This window comes from Ornithodoros turicata, chromosome 4 (genome assembly GCF_037126465.1).
Source record: "Ornithodoros turicata isolate Travis chromosome 4, ASM3712646v1, whole genome shotgun sequence".
NCBI lineage: Eukaryota > Metazoa > Arthropoda > Arachnida > Ixodida > Argasidae > Ornithodoros > Ornithodoros turicata.
The window spans coordinates 53,417,582-53,443,571 of record NC_088204.1 but is presented as its reverse complement, the minus strand read 5'-3'; the positions used below and the strand labels follow the sequence as shown (position 1 = coordinate 53,443,571).

At 43.8% G+C, this 25,990-nt stretch overlaps 1 protein-coding gene and 1 long non-coding RNA gene across 2 annotated transcripts in view; one reads left to right on the top strand and one right to left on the bottom strand.

Annotated features, from left to right (window-relative positions):
- LOC135393181 (uncharacterized) overlaps window positions 1-25,990 on the bottom strand; it is a 294,635-nt gene that overhangs the window by 185,754 nt on the left and 82,891 nt on the right. The gene's annotated exons all lie outside the window — the stretch shown is intronic.
- LOC135391547 (uncharacterized protein C05D11.1-like) overlaps window positions 1-25,990 on the top strand; it is a 116,005-nt gene that overhangs the window by 18,109 nt on the left and 71,906 nt on the right. The window contains exons 4-11 of the mRNA XM_064621846.1: window positions 8,698-8,907; window positions 8,963-9,085; window positions 9,238-9,378; window positions 9,686-9,796; window positions 9,887-9,978; window positions 11,643-11,745; window positions 18,204-18,278; window positions 18,426-18,536. Coding sequence (XP_064477916.1) covers window positions 8,698-8,907; window positions 8,963-9,085; window positions 9,238-9,378; window positions 9,686-9,796; window positions 9,887-9,978; window positions 11,643-11,745; window positions 18,204-18,278; window positions 18,426-18,536 — 966 coding nt within the window. The remainder of the gene's footprint in view (window positions 1-8,697; window positions 8,908-8,962; window positions 9,086-9,237; window positions 9,379-9,685; window positions 9,797-9,886; window positions 9,979-11,642; window positions 11,746-18,203; window positions 18,279-18,425; window positions 18,537-25,990) is intronic.

Genomic DNA, 25,990 nt, shown 5'->3' with positions numbered 1-25,990 from the left:
AAGAGAGTATTAGATGAAAATCGTCCGGTGGTTCACCGCAATTGATATGTTTGTTGAGTTTCAATAAATGATGATACATCAGACCTTGCACAACAATATTGAACTTCTGTTCATTTGACATCATTGACTGGTAGAATAAAATAATTGCGTTGCCGTGGTAGTGGAACATATCACATGATAAGATTTTATGTACTTTCCCTCTCAGACATGTGTAATTTCAACAGATCTGTAATGAATCGTGCGATATAGACCGCTGGTATATGATAATTTGATCTGACTGCTTTCTTGATGAACGCAATGCCCATTGCAATGATTACAATTACATCTGGTCTAGTGTATTTCAATTCTTCGTTAGCAAATCTCAAAAACTCTGCCATCAATCCCAGTGGCCCTTCCGACGTTGATGTGCAGATATTTTTATAAGTATTGTAGATTCGGCATATAAATTCTTGCATCTTGAGGTCTGTCGTTTGTACCATATCTCCGAATACGACCATGTCTAGGACGTATTGAAATGCAGCGATAATGGAATCGTTTCGCGGCTCTTCCTTTTCGAAGCAGTGTTTTATCACATCTTCCCATGACTTATGGTATCGAGTACAAAATCTGTCCATCTTTTCAATGTAGAACAATTGTCTCTTCTGTTTTCAAGTGCGCGTCTACACTTAATTAAAAGCATATCTATGCTCATTTTATCGATTAATTTTTTTAGAATGTTATTAATATCCACATGCCATGAGAATTATGGAAATTGATTTAGAAAAAGGTGTGATGAGTAAGAAAAAATATGCGCTTTCAATGATTCTATGCACAAGGCCATACTAGAGCCCATCCCTCCCTAACTTGATGTTGGTGTTGGGGGGTAGTGGGGTTTCATCACAGTTTATCGCTTGAGTCCACTGGTTGATCATGTTTATTCATTGAAAATGACAAGTTTCTCTACCGATTCTACGGTGTATTCACGCTGCTTGCTTAGAAATGATTTGTCTGAATTAATTATTGTTTTGTTTCAGGTTCGACTGATATTCTATGAGTTGGACATTATCTATGCATGATGTATTAATTGTGTCGTATTTGTTTCAATTGTTCACTCGATTGAGATAAGTAAAAATAATCTCTGAGTTGGGAATGCCTCATAATTCTGAGTCGTGTTTCACATTTGAGTTTTCTGTGTGGTTCATTAGAACTTTCTGTTGCAAGATATTACAAAAATTGATGTAATTAAATTTGTTTCTCGTTTTTGATTGAGTATTGTTGCTACCATTTAATAATTTGGACTTTCTCTACATATTCAATAACAATATCGAATCTGTACAAACTTATTCGACTTGTCAACCACTTTGACGAAAGATCTCCGTTTCAAGGAAAGGATGCGAAAAGATAGTGATCCCCGCGAATAATACCCACATCTATTTGCGCTGACAATAAAATATATCGCCTTTGAACTATCTTATCTGACCTCTAGAACGTCCTGTTTGCTGGACGAAGGAATATAGCCCCCAACCCTTTGAGTGATAAAGCATGGGAGCTTGGTCATATAGATAGAGACATAAAGTCTCCTAGCTTTGAGGAAATGATTGAAAACCGAGATGAAAACAGTGCACATTTTCTATGTCTTGGATACCTCAATCAAGGTTCGTAGTGTTTGTTAGAATGAAAATTGTATGTTGGTCGATTTTATGATGGTTCAATGATAGATTATTTGCCTCTGTTGTTGTGTACATGTCGCCGCTTAGAGTGTTCCCCTGTTCTTCAGCGTTAAGTCTGTGCTATATTGTAATATTTCTCCTTTTGATAGATTGATTAGCTATTATTTCTCTATGTGTTGGACGGTGCGCAGGTTTGGCTCTCTATTAGTTGTAGCTGTTGATTGTGTTGTTTCTCGTTATTTCCTTACGTCTATGCTGTTCACTTAATAAGAAATTGTTGAATTGTGTAATGTTGGAATAATCAACTTAGATTCCCTATTGCGCTCGAAATGTTCATAACTGTCACAAAACAGGTGTACGCCTTCCGTCTTCAACAAATCAGGGCAGATATTATTAGAGCTGGTTGTTGGCTAGGAGCGTGCTATGCGGTGAAGTTCATTTTTTAATATATTTTCTGCGTTGATAGAACAAAGTAAGGTTTGTAGTGTCTCTTACAATGAAAATTGTATTGGGTTCGACTAGATTAAGTTACGATGATGATTTTATGATATTTAAAATGATAGATTATTCTCCTCCTCTGTTGTTTTGATTAAGAATATCTTCTTTGTAGTGTTATAGATTTTGTTTCCTCTTGTGTTCGTGTCCCGTGGTCTTCCAGGGTCTCTGCTGTTCACAGTTAATTACATACAGCTATCAGAACTTCCTTTCTCTGCTATTCATCCGTGCATGTTTATCGTTTTGATAGATTGTTTTTCAATTATTTTCCTGCGTGTGTCTGTTGTTTACGTGTTGGATTTTGGCTCTCTATTAGCTGTTGATCTTGTTTCAATAATATTTTCTTGTCTGTTGTTTACACGTTGGCAGATGGTGTTTCTCTGCTATTCAGCGTTAGCTCTGTGCTGTATTAAATTCATCATGTGCATCAAAGTGCTTTTCAGCTATTCATCCGTGCATGTTTATCGTTTTGATAGATTATTTCTCAATTATTTTCCTGCATGTGTCTGTTGTTGGCAGATGCGCCGTTTAGAGTGTTTCTCTGCTATTCAGAGTTGAGTGCGTGCATGTTTCACGTTTTTGATAGATTGTTTTTCAATTATTAATCCTTTGTGTACCTCTTATTGAAGTGATGGGTTTTGGTTTTCTATTAGCTGTTGATCGTTTTGTTTCTCGTTATTTCCTTACGTCTATGCTGTTCACTTAATAATAAATTGGTTAATTGTGTAATGTTGGAATAATCAACTTAGATTCCCTATTGCACTCGAAAATGTTCATAACTGTCACAAAACAGGTGTACGCCTCCCGTCTTCAACAAATCAGGGCAGATATCATTAGTTCTGTTTGTTGGCTAGGAGCGTGCTATGTGGTGAAGTTCATTTTTAAGTTCATTTCATTTTCTGATGAGTTTGATTTTTTCTTCTGATTTTCTGAATGATAGATTACTATGTTGTTTTGAGTAAGAATAACTTCTTTGTAGTGATATAGATTTTATTTCCTCTTGCGTTCGTGTCCCATAGTCTTCCAGGGTCTCTGCTGTTCACAGTTAATTACATACAACTATCAGAACTTCCCGCTATTGCATTGATGGTTCTCACCTATAGGAATAGTAGACTTTTTATAACACAACTTATAATTTTGTTTATAATCATATTGATTAAGAATATCTTCTTTGATTAAATGTGGTGATCGTTTCTTGTTTTGATATGGTGTAACTATTATTTCCCTACATGTTGGATGATTGGTTCTATATTAATGCTATGTGTTGATTCGAATTATTTCCTTATGTCTGCACTATTCACTTCATAAGAAACTGATTAATTATGTCATATTGGAATATTAAACTTAGCTATTGTGCTCGAAATTACTTACATCTATCATGTTCTCACGTCTCAGAATTTTTATAATAAAACTTGTAATTTTGATTGTAATCGTAATGATTAAGAACATCTTTGATTAAATGTGCTATCCCTTCTGATTCATTGAAAACTTGTGATTACAGTTGATAAAAATATTGTGTTTGATTTGTGATAGCTATTCAATGCTATTGTATCGTACCTGCAATAAGTATATTCTTTGTTACGTGTATTGTGTTTCTTCTGCTTCAGATTTTTGGCTAAGGTTATCCCATTCACGCAGAGCCATAACATAATTTCTGACACTAATGACTTTAATAAATATATTTTCACTTGTACTTTTGTGTATGGCTATCCTTTGCATGTGAACAGCCTACTGCACACCTGTTGTAGCTAGAAAAAAAATTATGATTGAAGTCGGCACAGATTGAAAAATTACGAAAGAAGTCGGCCCACGTTGAAGGATAAGCGCGCACGCAGCCCTCCGGCCACGCACCGCCCACCGGTAAGCGCCTTCACCCGAGCGCCGCCTGTCGCGCACACGAAAAACTCGCGAAAAAAGTTGGACAAGGCTCAAAAATGTCGAAAGAAGTCGGCCCAGGTTGAAAAATGTGAGAGGGTAAGCGCGCACGCAGCCCTCGCCCAGCCGATAAGCACGCGGACAACCCTCCGCACACGCGCCGCGCGGGGAAAAATACGCGCAGGGCTCAGGGCAGGGGTCAGGGGTCCAGGTTGCTGAGTGGACCCCCTGTAGTTTCTCACCCTATACATACTACTGAGATCACTTAAATATTATTCCACTCGAGTAACTAGAGAACCTGGTCAACAACTACAAGGTATTTCAATCTGTGCAAACATAACAGACTATGAACTCACCTTTGCTGCACTGGCCCCACTGAAAAGGGTTGTGCCAGAGAACAAGATGCTCCCTGCGGCCATCTTATTCACCCCTGGCTGACGTTTCCAAGATAAAATATGTTCACTTGGGCACTCAGGTTTTGCTTTGTGAAGCGTGACGCGTGTCCACTTTCTGTGCGTACCCACTATCTTTCATCTGTGCCAACTTTGTGGATGCACAGTAAGTTCTTGCATTTCTCAAACAGTTCTAATAGCGGATTTCAGAATTTGATGTACTACTTCTGGTCTGGTGAAGCAGAACAACACTACAAATTAGAATAGTATTTAGTATCGGCGAACTTATGTCAGCAGGCAATGTACTATTCAAAACTGTTGTCTTCAGATTCCCGGAATGACTCAACAGCTGGTTCCACCAGAGGTGAAGATATTGTCATATCATGCACCTGCAAGGAATGTAGAAGTTAAAACGTTGAACAAAACAAGCGCTTGTCCTATACCTGTGAGCATGAGGGTGTATGGACATTAGGCGTTGAAATCATCACTCGATAAAGGTTGAGAGGTGTTGACTGTAAATCATCCGCTCGCATGGTTTTACTTCCGATTTTTACTTTCCTGTCAGTCACGATGGAAGCCTGTGTCGCTGATGTAAATGAAGAATACGGTGAGTATCTCACACTTACATTCTCCCGCGAGAGCTCAGGGCTCCCCAGGATGTTCCGTTTGGTACATTGCGTAGCGTAGGCATCGCAAAGATCAATCTGAATTTGAAATGAGCTATATCTATACATGTATTATTCCTGTGTAACGGTACATACCTCCACTGGTGTTCGCATGGTCAGACGTCGCAAGGAGAAACACTGTTGTAGGGATTGCGGTCCGTTTGAGATGTTTTCGACCGTCCGCTGCTACCATTTCGTACGACTCGTCAGAGAAATGGTCTCAGCAAATACGGCGTGGGTCACGAATGCTTGACCAAGCGCTTGCGACCACTTCGTTTCCGCGCGTTATCCGTTGGAATCTTGTGGTACATAACGTCCCTTGTCGAAAGGACACACTTGGTGTATCCTCGAATATTACAGTGGATGCCTGCCATCGCTGTCAGGTCAAGTTCTATACAGTTTCGGCAGGAAATGAACTTTTTGCATACACAAACCTCGCCAGACGCACTTCACGCCGTGCGATATATGGTTGGGAGGAGAGCAAACAGAGGGCGCTGACAGTATTTTGGGATACTGTTTTTTCAATATCTTAAAGAATTGTTCCAGTAGTTCTTGTGATTCTTAAAGGAGTGTTGTTGATAATTAGTAGCCGGTCATAAGTTCATCGTGTGTTACTTAGTATCACGTGACAGGAGTACTCCGATCAGACACAGCAACAAAGGGGGGGGGGGTCAAATTTCACTTTACAGTTCCTTTAACGAACAGTGCCGCTCCCGCAACTGTGCAAGCCCTACGATAACGAGATCAGCGCCACGTCACAGGAGGAGTGAGTCGTCCTCACTTACGTCGAATTCGGGTCGAAAGTGGGTCGAATTTCATAGAAACACGGCCTAGCGCTCGAAAACTGCTAGGTTGGCGCCCGAGCTGCATCACGTGACCATTGCCACCCGAACATGAGGGCCAGGAATATAGCAGTTTTAGCCACATGGATCACCCTTGGGGCACAACGGTCGCCCGTCTTCGGGTTCCGTCGTCTGCTAAGCCACGTGAACTTCGACGTGCGGGCCAATCAGAGTACGCGCCACCGTTGCAGTGCGGATGTGACGACACCGAATATAGCTGGGCAACCAGCTGCTCGATCGTTTCGAGACCAGGCGAAAAAAGTGCTGGCTGGCAAATTTCAGGCGCTCGAAAAGCGCTAAACATACGCGACTGCTTCGCTTTGGGCAACCGAACATGACTGCCCGTGATCTGGCAAAAAGAAGAAAAGTTGCCACGAAATGACCACCCGATTTCGCCATTAGAGAAGAGAGGCGCCGTCCTGACGCACGCACCGCCGCAGCATCCCTTTTCTCAAGGCTCTGATTGATGCTGTAGGGAATGCCGTTTTCGCCTTTTTCGAAACAGGGAATTCCTACATACTCTCAACATCCGGCGTCTGTTCTTGTCGTGTACTCCATCCAGTAGCAGTCAAACTGCGCCACTATTTCGCGTGAGATATTGGATGTTCGATATTCTTTGTCTGTGGGCGGTGTTGCATGACCCTTCAACACACGAACGCCACTCCGTCTCTGCATTCCTAATATCCAAGTGAAAGTCATGCTTTTCCTCTTGGCTTCATGTGTAAAGCGCGTTCGTCTTGTCTGCTATCATCCCATGTGCATGGATTGCTTTCTATTTGATGAGCAATGGGCATTGTGCAGTGTAACACCCCGAACACACGGTCCACATCGCTCGCTAGCAATCGTGATTAGACAGCGATCGCGATAGCCCTCGGGTGAGGCCAAAGCGGGTCTCAGTGACAAAGATAAACAACGAGGCACTTGTGCCCCATTCGCGAACGTGATTACACACCTCCAGGAGGATAGGTGCAGGCGCAGTGTCTCCCGTTCACCGTCGCCTACTCGCACTATTGGTTCTGGTTTGGCAAGATGGCGGCGGCCCGCACGAAGAAAACAACGTGGATAAATGTCGAAATAGCTAAAATAATCGGTTTGATGTGAATTTTATTCAGGCAGACATCATGAGTCAATGTTTCCTTATTTGAAACCTGAGCTGGTATTGTGCCAAGCTCTCGCCAGACGACGTCAAATGAAAACCTGGATCACGAACGTGAAGTGTGGACGGCTCTGTGTGTCCAGCGGGATTATGGCGACAAAGATTCAGCGCCGATCCAGACTGTGTGCGACAGTGCGTTTAGGGTATAAGACTACTACTGCGACATATGAGAACGCCGTACAGAGCTTGTAAGAGATGTTTGTTCGTGGTAGGTTCGGGTTACCGCAGATGTCACGTAGATGTCACGGGAGCTCAGTTACTGGGATGTCCCTACCCGTCACCTTAGTTTCTATTAGGGATGTGCCAACCGAATCCGCGAAACCTCGAATCCACGAATTCTAGGCAGGGATTCGAGATCCGGGAATCCGAATCCCAGTGCCCAAAACGGCGAATCGAATCTTTCGAATCCACGGATATATTACAACGGGTGTTTTCTTGTTTCTCTGTTTACATTGCTCTGGACTAAAAGAGTTCAGGTAGGAACTGTTACATTACAAGTTTTAAAGTAATATGGTGTTGCTTTCAACTGTTGCTTAGTTTTATGGAAATCATTCAGACTACGCGAATTTATGTACTTCTTGTAGTCGTTGAACAATATGTTAAATAGATTACGTTTGAGAACAACTACGTGGGTATATTTTCTCCCGAAACTCAACTATTATTTAATTTGTTGTTCATTAAACAAATGCATCATATTCTGTTTCAAAACACTTTTCAGTATAAGTTTTTTTTGGCGTTTTTTGGCGTTTTAAACTCTTTTTTAAAGAAAGGATTCGAAAGCTTCAAGATTCGTAAGACTCGGGGATTCGCAGAACCTTCCTTAGATTCGGATTCGGATTCGAAAAATTCTGGATTCGTCCCATCTCTAGTTTCTATATATTATGAGAGTTCTACATGTATCCCAGAAAGAGTCGCTCGCGCAGCACAAGTGGGGGAAAGCGGAAAAATGGTTACTGCGTCTAGCGTTCCTTGTGGTTCATATCCAAGAGCAGTCTTGGTTGCATTGTCATGCACCATAGGACCGTGGTGCCCAAACCTCATCATCTTAAAGAACATGGAAGCGATGGGAAAAGATGCAGTAGGACGAATAAAAGTCACGATTACAAGCCCTGGGACGCAGCGCGCGATACTAGTGCGCAAGAGAGCTTTCAGTTTAGCGGGTAAGAAAAGATATTTCCTTTGGCTGCTAGTCTGCGACATTACGTCACCCGTCCAATAGTAAGGTGTGCACGGTCTTTCTTTTTCTTCTCTCTCTCTCTCTTTTCCGTTTGTGGTTGTATTTGACGCCGCACGTCCCGCGTCTCACGCGGAACAGTCGACCGGTCGCTTTGCTCCCGTGCTATAGCAGACGTCCCTCGACAATAAAAGTTATCCGATGATCTGACGTCAGAACATGCCGGGAGTAGGAGGGAGATATCGCCGCCACAGCGCGTTCTTGTAAAGTAATTTTCTGCACGTTCCAAAGGTAACATTTCGCATGACGGTTGCTGAAAATAGTACGCTCATATCACGCGGTAAAAAAAATATACGTTCATGGTCCTTTAAAAACACGCCTTGCTTTTACATGAAACAATACATCGGTACACATGTTACGAAATGTAGTAATTATTCTTGCGCTCCCAGGAAGCGGCGTATATCACAGAGGTCCACCATATCAACGGAGAAGGAGAAAATGCTGGAGTGGTATTCTGCGAAATGCAGGCCAGGGAGAACACAGCGGACAGCCGATGCATGTTACATTTGCTTCGTGTGATGTTCCCAGAAGGCTGTGGCTACCATTACGAAACAGGAGGCCTACTTAAACAGCTGCGTGGGAGCACCACCAATAAAAAGGCAACGCTGGTTTTTCGTCTAAATTTGATTTTCTATAGACGTGCTTGACATACAGGTTCGAACGTATCACCGAGCCTTCTATCGCCCAGAAAACCTCTGCATCGTAGTTACTGGCAACGTGACGGCGACTGAACTGTTCACGGCTATAGAACCTATGGAACTGAAGATTATCCGCAAGGTAAATCGTACAAAGATGCAGCCTTACTAGAAATTCTGTCTTTCGTCTATCAACGTCTCTTTCCAAAGCAAAAAAAAACGACCAGAAAGGGACATGAGGATCACACCTCTGGAAAAAAAAAAAAGAAAGTGAAACCGCCATTGTTTTCCCAGGGATCCAGGACCCCATTCATTCGACCCTGGCAAGATACAGTTCCTCCGCTTGCTGCGGGGGTGGACATGGTTGTGAAATATCCGTCCGATATTGTAGGACACGGCGTTGTCTACGTTGCATTCAGGGGCCCTATGGTACAGGTAACATGCGTAGGAGTGTTGTCACCTGGCGTTCACGTGTCAAATCAAGTTCGGAATCAGTTGGAGTACCCATATGCAACGTGTGATGGTTAAATTGTCAGACTTAGCTATGTGGAAGTACACACGGTCGAGGTCAGTGAGTTTGTAAAAACTTGCACCCCCACAAACTCTTCAGGGTTCGAACGAGCGTTCGTTCTTACAAAATTAGCCAGTTGATAGGATTTTACTTGCAAACCAAACCTGACGGTGATGACGCGCTGACGTTCCACTAATGGATCCATGTCAAGATTTTGCGTTCCTTTCTTAGAATTTACAAGACATTGCTGCCTTGATTATCCTCCAAGATTACTTGACGAGTTCATCTGTGTCTCCACTGCGGAAATACCTGGTTGAGGCGAAAGACCCTTTGTGTACAGCGGTGAATAAAATTTGTATTTCCTATTTGTCGCTTGTGTGCCACCTGATCCTGCCATAATTTTTTGTATGGCATCCTATTTAACATTTTCAGATAACAGCACGCTTCATCGAAAGTTCGCGAACGTGTTTCTACTTCATCTTCGAAAACGCAGAGAAAAGCAGACTATTTCACGTGAAGGACATGTGAGTTTTACGATTTGCTACTCATCTTATACCCCTGTCAGACGACCAATTAAATAAATGTCGATTAGTAAACTGACGTTTGTGTTACTTACCTGCCACTGTTACTTACCTGCCAGACGAACACTAACTGACAATCCTGGCCAGTGATCGATGTTCATGCCGATAACCAAACACTCGTTTCGCATACAGGGTGGAACACAAGTCATATAAAACCAGAACAATACAAAGACAGCTCTTTACGTCAAGAGAAAATGTTAATCAGAACATGTTTCAATACATCCGGACATCTGTCGCGGCAGTCTTTTTAAGTAGAGGGTTAAAGGTACTGTAAAGCAGCACCGATCAAATGTCATTTAGTGTGGCTATTCGACAGTCCAAGCTACCAGGACAAAAAACGTGCAAGTTTCATTCCAATCGACGGTGCAATTAATTAGAAAATTACAATTAAAGATTACGGGCAACACTGTACGAGGTATTCGAAATGATTCCGTACTCCTGCCACATACGGCGGCAACCACATTGCCTGCGTATAACACTGGGCCCGACATAACGATCCACCATAAAATCCGTCCCTGCAATTCACACAACGATCCACATGACCACATCTGAGGATAAACGGATAAGCGAACTGAAATGAAATGCCTTGAAAAAAAAAAAAAGAAGAAAATGTGTCAGACGTTCAAGAAGCCAGACAGCGTCGGGACTTGTTTGTTCACAGAGGTTCACAGGGAGAGTTTGTTCGTTCGAAAGAGGCCGCGAACAGAAGGAGCGCGCAGGCGCAGTAGAGAAGCAGGAAGAGCCTCGAATAGTGGCCAGCGCTGGGTTACTTCGCAAAAAACACTGTTAACAGGGGTTTCAGAATGCGCAGGTAAAGAGGGAAAGTAATAATATGGTTACTAAAATAACGAAGTTCCGATGTAATAGTGTGTAATACCAATTTTCAGTGTTGCCCGCTGTACAGGGGGTTGTTTGACACCAGGCGTCGCACCGCTCCACTACGCCGCGTTTTTCATGGCAAATTAAAAATACTTATAGCGCGTTGTCGATCGTATGGTTCCGCATATGGTATTTAGAAGCAACAAAGTCTCTAGTCACATCACCAGCATATCATGCTTGTCTACTGCTTTACAGTACCTTTAAGTAGAAGGGGAACAGGGGGGCGTGTCCACACTATGAGGGCTGTTGCAAGGACGGCGTCGCAGCCATGAATAACCTTATCAGGTGTAAGGAACAATTACAATACATCCAACGTATAGTAACAATATATTAGAAAATAATGTCTACGAAAACATAAAACAACAAAAATAGGCCATCCTTTATCCCTGTCCCTCCCCTCCGGGAGTTATTAGGTATTTAGGAGGCTTGGTGTTATTAAATCATTACTGTGTCTGAGAACTCTTGTGCTTGTCTTGGTGTCCCGTGTCTCTCGGTTATTCGTTCCTTCATCTTCATGCACCAGTTAGTCTGCGCCCTATCTCTTTTAGGCATTTATTCCGCTTTGCGGCGAGAGTTTCCCGCACACATTTTCCGTATGTGGGTAGGCAGCTTGGCGCTTCCCACACGGGTATGCAGGGTCGGCATCCACTTCTCGCTTGAACTTCTGGGCACCGCACGATACGAATTGATCTGTAGCGTCAGTTCTACATATGTTTTGTCTTCTACAGAATGATGAAGATTGTAACAGGTCTGGCAAGCGATCATTCGCATTTGAACATGGAGCGCATCGCCGCCGTAATTCAGAAGCGAAAGTTGCGTATCCTGAACCAGGTAAGTAATTATGCCTCGATGATGGATATTTACCAGAGTTCTAATTGGTGGGAGCGGGGGGGGAGGGGAATCCACCATTAAGAATAAACGCTTAAGAATAAAACATTCAAGAATAATCCGCTTAAAAAATACATGGTTAAAAATATCTCTCCTAAAATAAACCGCTTACTATCCCCGCTTAGAGATCACCGTTTAAGAATTCACAATTAAAAATAAACTATTTCAAAATTCCCTCACCATCTAGCACGGAGGCGGACTGATTACAATTTGCGCCAGGTTAGATCAGGTTATGTTAGGTTAGTTTATTTGGATTCGGTTAGTTTGGGATAGTTTAGGCTAGTTTGGCCCTGTGAGGTTAGTTTAAACCCCTTGCTTGCAGTTTACCTTGATTTGGGCCATACCACATGACTCTAGCAACTGTAGAGTGGATTTGGGGGGATTCTGAAACGATTTATTTTTAACGATATATTCTTAACCGTGGATTCCTTAGCGTTTTTATTTAAACGGGGATATTTCGGGGATTATTTATGTGCGTTGATTTTTAAGCGTATATTCTGGGAGATATATTTTTAAGAGTGGGTACTTACGCGTTTACTTTTGTAAGGTTATTTTTAATGGTTTCAAACGGGATACACCCAGTTTGGGATAGTTTAGGCTAGTTTGGTCCTGTGAGGTTAGGTTAAGCCCCTTGCTTGCAGTTCACCTTGATTTGTGCCATACCACATGACTCTAGCAACTGTAGGGTGGATTTGGGGGGATTCTGAAACGATTTATTTTTAACGATATATATTCTTAACCGTGGGTTCCTTAGCGTTTATATTTAAACGGGGATATTTCGGCGATTATGTTTGTGCGTTTATTTTTAAGCGTATATTCTGGGAGATATATTTTTAACAGTGGATACTTACGCGTTCATTTTTGAAAGATTATTTTTACTGGTTTCAAACGGGATACATCCGGTGGGAGCCGCATAAACTTCCTTGCACTTCTGTCAATAGATGGCCTCGAAGGGCTCGCAATAGGGTCTGATCGTATCGCCTTCGGTAGATCTTCATTGGCTATAAGCAAGGGACAGATGTAATGTGGTTCCTACATGCCTTACGGAAAAGAATATTTGTTCGCGCTATTTTCTATACAAAAAACTGAGAAGAGTCAATGGACACTCTAGTGGAAAGCGTGGGCCTTTTTGTGACGATTAACATTTCTGCATAAGTGTCACAAAAAGGCGTACGTCCCTCGCTTTCCACAAATCAAGAGTGATAGAGGTATTACTCTGTACAATGGTTGGCATTCAGCGTGCTATGTGGTGAAGCTTCGTTTTAAGAGTCCACAGCGAAAGGATAGTTTTCAGCATTTGGTTGACAACATAAAATAGCGTATCCTGGATATTTTCAAACCTGCGGCATCAGCATGTAATACGAGTAATACCACACATCCTGTATGCCGTATGGACTGTGTTGTATACTTGACATTTACATACACTTTCATATATTCATCATACACCATTACACGCCGCTACTTCACTCTTAAAAATGAACTTCACCACATAGCACGCTCCTAGCCAACCATCACCCCGAATGACAACGTTTTCGCCCTAGATTTGTTGAAAACGGGAGGAGGAGCCTATTTTGTGCCGTGCATAATGGCACAAAATAGGCTCCTCCTCCCGTTTTCAACAAATCAGGGGCGAGAACGTTGTCATTCGGGGTGATGGTTGGCTAGGAGCGTGCTATGTGGTGAAGTTCATTTTTAAGAGTGTTCGTCACCGTTATAAAAAGTGGGATAAACACGTCCCCCAAACTGTATTATGCGCCGTCTCTTAAAATACTGTGAATGTGAATCATTAAGTCTGCAATTTGAATCCGTTTTAGGCACCCGAAAAATAAAAAGTGGAGTTGATGTGCAACCTCAGAATCAGGTGCACTGCACTCTTAAAAATGAACTTCACCGCATAGCACGCTCCCAGCCAACTATCATCTCGAATGATACCATTATCATCCCTGATTTGTTTAAAACGGAAGGCGTACGCCTTTTTGTGACTTATGGTGTTCATAATTGGCACAAAAAAGGCGTACGCCCCCCGTTTTCAACAAATCAGGGCAGATAACGATATCATTCGAGATGGTGGTTGGCTGGGAGCGTGCTATGCGGTGAAGTTTGTTTTTAAGAGTGTGCAGCTCACTACATGCAGCAACGGCAAAAATATTTGAAATACCCTTAATACTTCGAAGAGTTACCTGCAGCAACAATATAGACCTCAAAAGCATTTGAGTCGGAACTCCATCGGACGACGAATTTATTTCTTCACAAATCATTTGAAAAACGGCAATGATGCTTCCTATATGTATTACAAGCTTTCGCGTTGTGGACCACGCTTCATTAGGTAAAAACAACAAGTGTGAGTACCTTAGCCTGACTTGGAAACTATACAGGGTGTCTCAGTTAAATCTCCGGGCTAAATTTGCGAATGGGTGCACCAATCGAATAACTTTCTTTTTTGCAAGTATCTGTCCGATACCATCTACAAGCTGCGCACCGTGTGAATGAGTGGGAGGCGCTCATTATTTAAATAAAAATTCAAATGAGTTTCGTGAAAAACATAACTTCTAAAGCAGGGCGCCGTCGGTATTAAAATGGGTGCTACCCCTATTGTGCTCTTCGGTAGACACTTTTTAGAGAAAAATCTGCCACCGAAGCGGGTCATTAGTTGTAGTAATTAATTGGTTTTGGTTTACATATTTTTGTCGCGGCTGGTCGCGGTGAAGCGCAAAAGGATGCTTTTCCACTCCCTTATCCATCAATGAATTACCGGTTCATGAGCTTACTTCGCAACAGGGAATGCTGAAGAAAAAGTAAGAGCGTCATACAGACTTCGCTAGTCCCCCACTCCGCGTATCTGACTGATATGCTGCCTTTCTCTGTTATGATCGCACGGACGAAACACAGTTTATCGCATAGTACCTTGGAAGCAAGCCCAAGAACACGGAGTTCATTGGCGGATAAGGGAGTGGAAGAGCATCCTTTTGCGATTCACCGCGACCAGCCGCGACAGAAATATGCAAACCGAAACCAATTAATTACTGCAACAAATAACTCGCTTGGGTACCACATTTTCGAAAAGGTGTCCACTGAAAGTCCCAAAAGGGGCAGTGCCCATTTTAATGCCTACGGCGCATTGATTTAGAAGATGTTTTTCACAAAACTCATTTGAATTTTTATTTAAATAATGAGCGCCTCCCACTCATTCACACGGTCCGCAGCTTCTAGGTGGTATCGGACAGATACTTGTAAAAAAGAAAGCCATTCGATTGGTGCACCCTTTCGCGAATTATTTAGCCCGGCGATTTAACTGAGACACCCGGTATACAGGGTTGTCCACCAACCATGATAGAAATTCATAGTAAAAACGTAGGCCCCGGAGAGACATGCGGTCAACGCATTTTTTTTCTGCCAATAACTTTTGCCACATATTGGTAACTTCTTTTTTTCTTTTTTCTGTTGACGGAAAGTTAATTTCTTGAATTGAACTCTGAAATTTCTCAAGGCAGCCTAACGTTTTCGTTGCGGAAATGTGTTCCCCGTAGTCATTTTACTCAGTATAGCACATAATCCCACTCGTAATGCAATGACAGTTGCCGAAATAAATTCGCCGAAAATTCGTGGAAATGAGCCCTTGGTTCCGTCTCTTTTTTGACGGTTCTAGTTTAAACGCAAAGCTGCGAAGAAATGAGGTTACGATGACACGTCAGACGAGGGGGGAAAGGGTTACAAGCCTTAACCACGGTACAAACACGCGCCGTGAGTGTGGGAATCAGAGCTATCTTATCACAAATGGAGGTCACCCGACGAGTTGACAGGTAGGGAAGGAAATATATTTTTGGATCGTTTTGCACTCAAGTCTCAGTGAATGCAATGAACAAGTAAACGGCAGCGATGGCAAGCACCGTGTATTCCAACCAAGAAAAAACAAGGATGATCATTGCTCTAGGGGCCGCAGGTACGGACTATGACAGACCAGTCCTAAAATACAGTGAAATGTCTCCAGGAACTAGGGTGGTGAGCTCTTGTACCACAAGGCGTGCATTTTTGAGACTGTCCACAACAGGAAGTTTCCATTCCGGTACCCAGAGACGGTCACTGGCAGTGGGTCGAGAGAAACAGACAAGGTCCTGAAAGAAGTAGGAGACGATTCTCACGTAAGTTTGTGCACCCTGGCAAAACGAGTACAGACATCAAAGTCAAGAGTGCTGAGGATACTACACAGGCACAAACTCCACCCGGACCACGTGAGCCTTCATCAACATTTCCAGCCGGGCGACAACGAGAAACGGCTGGATTTCTGTAACTGGATTCTATGTCAGACAGAGGAAAGCGGAAACTTTGTGAACACTGTCATTTGGACTGATGAGGCCCACTTCTGCCATAGTGCTCAAGTGAATCTCCACAACGCGTATTTTTGGAGCCAAACAAACCACACTGGCTACGGGACTGCAAGCATAAGTACAATAGGGTTGTAGAGGAGGTGGTGTTCCCCTACATGAGTCCTGACCGGCGGTGATGGAATGTCCCAGCGGACAGATGGACGTGGCCTCACGCTAGAACGGTGCCGGTAGAACTGCCGTGCCAGCGCCGTAGCGCGTGGCAGCAGAGGCGCGTCGTCGTCGTCTTCCACGGGCCGCCACAGGGTATTCGGTGTGTGGGCCGGGATTTATAACGGAGCCATTATTGGGCCCATCATTTTACATCATACAGGCGTTCGTGCATACAGCTCTTTCTCTCACACACACACATACACAGGTTCATGACAATAAGGTGGTGCAGAATAACTGCGAGACCGCTATCTGCGGTCATAGTGAAAACTGCCGCGTACAGGAGGACCGGGTTCACGCGCACCCAAAAGCAAACAAACACACTGAGCAAAAAAAAATAACGAATAAAGGAAAAAGGGCGCAACCCTGAAACTGACGTGGGCAAAGCTGATACCTAGCAGCGGAACTCTTCCGTGGGTCAATGTAACCTCCTTTCTTCGCAGCTTTGCGTTCCAACTAGAGCCGTCAAAAAAGAGGCAGAGCCAAGGGCTCATTTCCACGGATTTTCGGCGAATTTATTTCGGCAATTGCCATTGCATTACGAATGGGATTATGTGCTATACTGAGTAAAATGACCACGGGGAACCCATTTCCGCAAAGAAAACGTTAGGTTGCCTTGGGAAATTTTGGAGTTCAATTCAAAAAATTAACTTTCCGTCAATTGAAATCAAATAAAAACGTTACCAATATGTGGCAAAAGATATTGTCAGAAAAAATCCCTTGACCGCATGTTTCTCCGGGGCCTACGTGTTTTACTATGAATTTCTATCATGGTTGGTGGACCACCCTGTATAGACAATGCTGGCCGCCGTAATTCACTGTCACCGAGAGCAGTGATGGTGCACCCTAAAAATGAAGACATTGAAGCAAAATGAAGAAAAAATGGAAAGTGTTTCTAGTATTAATGGAAATACAGACGCAAGCTTTACCTTTTTGATTGTGCTGCGCAAATAATTAGGTATTATGTACCGGTCTTGCAGGAGCGCTCTCCTATCGTCTGGCTCTGTCGGGAGGTCATGTTTAACCACGTCTTCGCGCTTCTCCTTGCATAAGTCCTAATTGATTTTTACTTGACGGTTGTGAAACCATGTACTGGCCAATTCATTTAATCATACTCAGTCCATTAACGGGACTATATACGTTCGTGAGAGCCCCCGGGCTTCTTGCTCTTTTCTACCCTAGGAATGTGTTATTAACAGTCCCCTTATCATGTAATTTATTACCGCAGTAGTGCTTCACTTTAGACTACGACCTAAGACTTCGTCCATCTTCCTTCTTGTTCTTGTTTCCTTGTTGATTACCTATTTACTCGTGTCTTTTGAAAATAAAGAAAAGAGAAGTCCAGAGGCAGTGTTTCCTTTGGTATGACCCCTTTGAACATTCAGGAGAAAGAAAGGCCAAACCTCGCTCTTCAGCAATTGTTTGGACAATTGTAGGGAGTCGAAGTAAAACAAGAAGCCAAAGAAGCCAAAGAATCCAAAAGATGTCAGTAGACAGGCGATTGGTATTTTTCATAAGGCATATGAGTTCCACATCTGTATGGTGCTATATCAAAACGGGATGACAAAATAGTCTTTTCAGAGTGACATTTCTCATGATTTCTGATTATCTCACTTTTGCGACTGACGTTGACCTAGTGGTCCAGCGAAAGTGCGTTAAGAGTAAAGCTTCAGTCCGGGAGCTGGCATGCGAGCCTCTTCGTGGCACTGTAGTGTAAGACGTCGTCTTCAGACACTTTAAGTACGCTTTAGGAACCCCTTTTCCCTGAAGAACAGTTTACGTTCGCAGTTCCTGACGTGAGGATTTACTCTCAATACACTTTGGGATGCTCCAGTGTAAACAATTACTGACATTTGACAATATGCACAGATGGAAACCATACCTCATGAAACTATCGCCAGCAACATCATTGGCGACTTTCTTTATGGTCACACGGTAGCAGATGTAAGTTTAACGTTCCCTTCGAAAGTACATATAGTATTCAAAGTGTGCATATGTTTCCCTGTTTGTGTAGAACAATACTGTTTATTTGTGCCGCTTTATAATGGCAATAACTAGCAGCTCCTGGCTCTGTCCCATTTCTTGAAACAGTTGAAGAAGCGGATGTGTCAAGTCCCTATATTCATGTCGCTGCTGTCGCGGGACGAAAAATTTTGGACGTGTTTGCTTGAGAAGTACATTATAAACAACAGCGTTGTTTGCGTAAGTTAAATTTGGTTACTAAAACGCCTCATCCTTTGCTGTATGCTACATGATGTGGTGTGGTGCGCCATTTTTCTTTGTCGAGGTGATGAATATAAAGCTGTCCTTTGTGATCAATACATATGTATGCAACAATACTTTTCGTAAAAAAAGTAAAAGAAAAGAAATGCTCTACTCGCTCTGGAACTTTCCCCGCGTAACCACTAAGCTCCTTATCTTTCGGAATGCTCGCCAATTCCTGCCTGTTGTCCCGTTTCGTCCCCTTGTTCGTGAACACCGCATTTCTGTAACTGGTCTGGAGCCAAGATGACTTCATTCACATAATCCCCCCTCCACACACACACACACTTTAACAAGGCGTCCATTCACTCCGGCCGTAAAAACCTGTACGTACCCTTTCTTCCCTCCGGGCTGTTGACCCACAATTCGCATGAACCTTTAACACGTCACACCTAACCCTTTAAATACCATGCCAATGATGAGGACGGTGCCCGGAAGAAGAACAGTCTCTGTTCGAAATATCGGCGGCTCTCGTCTCGATAGCACGACGAAGAAAAGTGGCACACACATACCTGCGTTCCTTTAATGCGCAGACACGTGTCATATCGGAACCAGTCGGCGAGCTCTGCTATGCAGTGATCTCTGGCGACGAACAGGTGCGCGGGAAGACGAAGATAGGAGCAGGCGGAGACGCTTGCTCTTTCTAGTGCTGACACGCTGTCTGTGCAGTCTATCGCGATACAAGAGTCAATAATAAGGGACTCACTTTCCTATTTTTGGTGGTAGAGGACAGCTACCTAGACGACATTGGAGCCTGTGTCCTTGCGCACGAAGCATGGGAGATCCTGCGCGAAATGCACACGAAGTATGGACTGTTGCATATTTTGCAGTTGCTTCGTGATTTTGTGAACGTCAAGATGAAGAGGGAAGAGCCCATGAAACTGTATTTGAGCAGGCTTATGGACATGCACAGGAAGCTTTCCAATGGAGGATACGGGTTCACGGACAAGGAAGTGGCACTGGTAATGCTAATGGGTTTACCCGACAGTTACAAAGCCTTGATCTTAAAACTCGAACAAGATGAAGCCACTGACCACACAGGAGGTGAAAGCACGACTTCTAGTCGAAGAGAAGAGAAAAATACGGCGCGACGAGGACCAGACCCAGTTGGACGGAGAGGAACAAGCTCGACACAAGGACGGACCGCCCCGCTGGCAAGAAGAATTCCACACGTGGATCACACCCCGTGCCCAGGAGACGTGTGCGATGTTTCGCATGTGGGAAGTACGGACACATCGCAAAGGACTGCGAAGGTGATTCTGAAGACCAACGCAGCGACTCTTTGGAGAAGGGGCATCCGTCACACGCTAGGAAGGCGACGCATAAAGCTGTCTGCGAAGGACGGCAGCGCAACGGCAAACGCGTGGTATTTGAATAGCGGTGCAACCAGACCACATGACGTCAGATAGAAGTCAGATGCGGAACTTTTATTCAGCCCCGTCGGTTGTGGAGATGCTAACGAAGAAGTCGTGAAGATACTTGGGGAAAGGTCACGTTGAATTCCAGCTCGCAGAGAAGAACGGTGGGACGACACTCGTTTCGAAGGGGGTCCTGTACGTGCCAGACTTAGATGGAAATCTCCTATCTGTCGGAAGAATTGAAGAGCTAGGCCTCCGAGTCGTTTTTGGAGTTGGGACAAAAGAAGTGCGAGACAAGAACGGAGCTTTAATTTTCACAGCTACTCGGGTTGGGCGGTTGTACATGGTCGAAGAGTTGCGTCCATCATTGAAACTATCGAAGGCCTTGGACGCATCCTTGCTCCACAGACGTCTAGGACACCTTCACAGTAGTATTAGATCAGCTCAAGTAGCCGCCAACTCACACAGTGGCCTGGACGCTATTAATTAGCAATTAGAGTAATTTGGGACCCCCACAATAATTAGGATCATTCAGTGAGTCATTACACTAATCAGGGAGCATCTAAGACGTGTCCAGACCACAGTGTGAGTTGCCGGCTACTTGAGCTGATAAAAATAAAAAAATTAGACAGAGATAGAGTGGAGAGAAGGAGTTTAGTTGAAGATCAACGATGGCCATCTCGAAGAAAGCGCTCCCGCACGCCCGCTGACCATCGCTGGGCGATGGAGCACAGAGGCAGGTTGCAAAGCATCTTCAGCTGTGACCACATGTTCTGGACATCCTGTGACGTCAGCTGTGACGTCATCATGGCATGTCTGGGCAGGTTAGGACAGCTCTGGACATGCAAGGAGAAAAACACTCATAATACAGAGGTTGTGAAAACAAGAGTAAATATGCTAACCATCAATAGCTATCAACAAAAAGAATCAGGCACAGAAGCAAAACAGCCCACCACAACAGCAGTCACGGGGAGCGCAGAACGATGCGACTGCTCCATCCGACAGCCAGGCACAGAACTGAATCATAATGCTTTTTTCTCCTCTATAAAGTCGCACATCTGCATCCCCTAGCGGCTACTTTCTCAACTAATTTCATGACAAAATTATTAAGAATTACGCCAGCGCTACTCTCGTTCCTGAGGCAGAAGAAGATAGAAAATGATGGGGATGTCTGGACAACAGCAACCAGCACCCGACATGAAAATCATAAAAAAGTGGGGATAAAGTTGGCGACAGAATTAAGTTACACAACACATCAGTCACGAGGAGCGCAGAACGACACGTCCTTTCCATCTGAGAGCCAGGCACAGAACTGAATCGTAATGCTTTTTACTCCTCTATAAAGTCATGCATCTGTCCCTCTTGTGGTTACTTTCTTTTGGTTTCTTTCTTTGGTTTTTGGTGGTTTCTTTTTACAAACTAATTTTATAGCAAAATTATTAAGAATTGTTCTCGCACAATTCCCATTCAGGGCAGCACTAGCGTCATCGCCAAGACGAGAATCTTTCTTGTCAAGAAAGAAAAATATACAAAGTGTCAGCAGAGGAAAGCATGCATGTCGGCGTATGTCAGGAACGCTATTACACGAGGACAAATCACACGACTGCTGGGCAACAGAGGAAAGCAAACTCTTGAACAGAGTGAAAAGACACTCACCATCAATGGACACGTACACTACACTCCCTCATTGCAAATCCGCTCGTCACAAAATCCACCTGCATCGTCGAACACCATTCACCAGTGACGAACCACACATCCATACCCCATCAGAGGCAAACGGAGCCCCACCGAAGCTACGCTCTTCCAGTAACGGCCATCGCAATTGCTAGGAACAGAATAAACGCGTCCACACCCGCCAGTATCCAAGAGAGAAGTGATTCCTTGCACCCTCTGCAGACCTTTCTCATTGGTCGTGACGTCATCCTATTGTCTCAGGGCTACACTGTTTTTGTCCACTAATGTCCAACCCATCTCCTCTGGACAAGGTCCACCTGAAACAATAGAGTCGCGGTATGACGTCATCATACACCTGTGTGCCTCAAGGATGCGTACGCTCTAGACAGGGGACCTGTTATTTATTGAATCACTATCCTAAGATTATTTCCTTTATTCTACTATAACGATTGCGTAGGGAACTATTGCAGAAAAACACCGTACATGAGAAGTGATTGTGGGAATTAAGCATTTCATTCCCAAAGTCTTACTAAATGAGACTTATGAGTACAGGAGAAAACAAAATAATGGTTCAGCAAGACATGTCCATCCCATCCGAGAGCCAGGCAGCTAACTGAATAATGACGCTTTGTTCCTCCTGGATAAAGTCACACACCTGTCCCCCTCGCGGTTACTCTCTCAACTAAATGAATCGCAACATTATTAAGAATTGTTCTAGCTCTACTCCCATTCAAGGCAGTACTATCGCCATCGTCAAGAACGTTTTTTTTTTCGAAATGAAAAAATCTACATGTAGAAGGAAAGCAAGTCAGAACAGGTCTGGGCATGTCAGCGCATGTTTGTCAGACAACAAGGGGGGAAAAAGTGAAAAGAAACACTTGAACCAAAGCAGAAAACCAGCATCAAACTATTTCTAAGCACACGCACTCGTCTTATTCAAAAACAGTGCTCATCATAAATCCGTCCAAGACAATACACACCATTTTTCTATTGCTACACCTTTTTCCAGTAACGGTCAATGCATTGCTACAGACACCTGAAACACTGTGTGACGTCATCACATCCTGTCTGAAGAAGACAGCGGCAAAGACAAACACTCATATTATTTATTGAATCGCAAGGTTATTTCCTTTGTCCGACTCTTAAAGGGACTATGAAATTTCCCGAACCCCCATACTTTTTTTCGCTGGAAACTGTTCTTCCCGCCGAGAAACTGATATGCCACAAATTTTTCCGGACGAAATGGCTCCACTCTGGGAGGAGCGCGCGCACGAAATGTCTCTTCCGCGTTCCTCCTCTCCCGTCGATGGTGTAACTGTACGGACTACACTTCTGTGCCCGTTATGTCACCAGTGTTGCGCAATGGCAAGTAATGCTGCGAGCTGTCGAGTGTCGCCGTCCAGTCGCACATAGAAGGTCACAAGGTCTCTGGGCGCGTTTGAGGGTTGAAGTTGAAGCATTACGTTTTCTTGGTTGGAAGCGTTCGGATAACACGCTATAATGAACAGCTTTTTGCGTGTGAATCGTTTGCTACAGTTGAGCTGGAGAGTATGACATGTGAGCTGTACTTTTTCATCGAATGTATTCGTCCTCTGCTCTGCGGCCGTTCACAACAAGGGACTCAAGTACCTCCGTGGCTTTGGGAGTTTTGCTGACGAGTTACGTGGGCCTCTAGCGATTCACCGCAACGTGTATTGGTTGTACCGCCGTCACCAATGGAAAGTGTCAGGTGGTTGCTTGGCATTGCAGTTATATTTACGTCAGTTGCAGTTATGTTTACGTGTTGGCAATCTGACAACAAAGGAAGCGCTTGGTGAAGTGCGACTGTGATATTTGGAAGATGGCCTCTTTGTTGCTCGATTTGTTTGCACGAATTATCGTAAAAGACTGGGACTGGGTCTAATGTTTTGTTTTACTTTGTTTGAACTCGTGTTCTTCGTCATCACTACTGTTATTATTCAAAGCAGCTTCGTGCCTCAGGCGAATTTGATTTACTCTGATTTTATTGTTCTACAGATGGCTGTATTTCCTTCCATCGAATGACTTCTTGTTTGCCTAAGATTATGTTTTATGCAAGAATTTATTTATGAGCACGTCACGTATTCTGTATTTGATGTTGAGCATGTCGTAAATCTGAACATTTAGCATTGCCAACCATCATGCCTACAAAAAAAAAGTCAGTTGTAGCGTATTGTGTAAGAGTATTTTGCACATCGTATTTATTTCTGATAAGTGTTTGTCGTTTAACAAATTTATTGTTCAACCAGGTTTCCAATACTGTATAATACATCCATAACCCTAAGACTGGGGGACACAATCTCACGACACCAGTTTGCCTGCTTCATTGCCCTCTTATATTATTGTGTTAGGTAAGCTTGAAGTCACCAGGTGAGGTAACTAGAAAGAAGCAAAAAACCCCAGTACTGACGTAGCATGCCCAATATTTTGCAATTAGAAAAACGACAAGTAATTGGTACTATTTCAAGTAAACTGCTTGTTGGTCTTCTGGCGGAAATCTGCTTTCTTTGTGAAAGAACTGTTCCATTTGCCACCGGGACAGAGTCCTCGCTATGCAGGCTTCTCCGAGAGTGTGGGCACACTTGTATGTGCGTCAAGGACGAGGGCATCAGGCTCAAACAGCTGAAATATCGACATTTCGCTCAAATAGTACAATAACTAAGACCTAACATCTACATATACACATTATATGCTATGAATGCATAATTTTTATTTTTAATAGAACACAGGATATGTTCTATTTTACACTGTCACACAGCTCATCTAACAACTGTATTGGCACCAGTGTTACCAGCAAATAAGGGCTGAAGTCGCTGCACAGCCTTGCAGGATGCCCAGAGCAAGTTGATCTGGTTGAACACAGCAGTACACCACTGGTATGATAATGGTTGGTAGGGTTATTGTTTGGTAATGTGAAACAAAGCGCAGAGTTGTAGCAGGAACAAAATCTCATGAGGACATAGTGCATCAAAGGTAGGTTCCTTTAATTTAGAGGTGACCTGCAGAGCACTTGCTGGAGTTGTCCTGGTATGTTACCCTGGTGAAAGACTTCAGCTGCCATACACATGGGCTGCCCTGATTTGAGAGAAGAAAATAACACAGTATACAACTCCAGTTCTGGTGAATGAAAATGATGTAATCTAACTGGGCAATGATTATAAGATAAGAAGTGTAAACAAGAAAATGTCCCCCTCAATATCATAATTGTGCACATGATAAAGCAAACTGTAAATCAAATAACAAAAAAGGTAAAAAAAACTTGTGAACAATATACAGAGCCCGAATAATAGGCAAGACACTGCATTAAAGAGGAATCTGGAAAGAGGGTGCACAGCATTTGTCTGCTCTGAATAGTGGGTTACAATGATCATTCTGTCTCACCTAAGGGGTTTCAGGCTCCACTGAGGAAGTCACCTGTAAACATGAAAGCAGATGAGTGAAAAGAAAAGAACGGACACGTATGTTCAACGTATTACATAAATATTCTGTTGAAGTATGGTTTCTAAGGTCATGTTAAACGAAGTGTACTTTTATCAACGGTGCACCACCTGAGTTTAGGGACTAGATTCGGTAACTTCTATTTTCTTTTTTTTTACTCTCTGTGTGCGGTAAGCGGCGGCAAGGTTCAGAGTCACGCAGATGAGAGTTAACCCATTCACACAATCCTGAAATCTATGATAGCATTTGAACCACACGGAGTGAGAGCCCTTTGTTAGCCCCAATAACGAAAAATACTCACACCGTTGCGCCGTTTAGGTGGATGTTCTTTCCCCGGTGTGGACAGGTATTGTGATGGTGCTACACCTTGATTCAAACGACATTGAGCTCGTTATCCAGTACGTTGAAGAGATTCAGCGTACCCTTCGTAAATTAGATCATGCAAATGTCCGCTACAAACACGATCAGTCGATGGCACCACATCGTCTTTCCACTCCGGCGGTCCGATTGCTTCGTGGAATCAAAAGCTGTCCGTCTCGTCACTGGGAAGCATGAGACATTGGATACCAGGCGAATATTGACGTAAATTAGGGCAACCAACTATCCAACATCGTCTCGGCATGTCGACGAAAACCACAGGATGCGACTATGCGACTGCGATAGACTGCGACCATCGCGTGGAAGCTGCCGTCATGGAGATGTCCACTCCCGATGAACGCATACGCGGGATCCTGCGGCGCATGCTCCTGGCGGGATCCTTCGGCTCGGCATCACGTCACGATGACGTGTTGCCGAGCCGGCCGTGTTCCCGTCATGTTGCCCAGCGTGTCTCCGCTCGGAAGCTCGCCACGGCGCGGCGCCAGCTGTCCTGCCTTCGCCACTCCGTTTTAATTCGCTCCCGAGAAT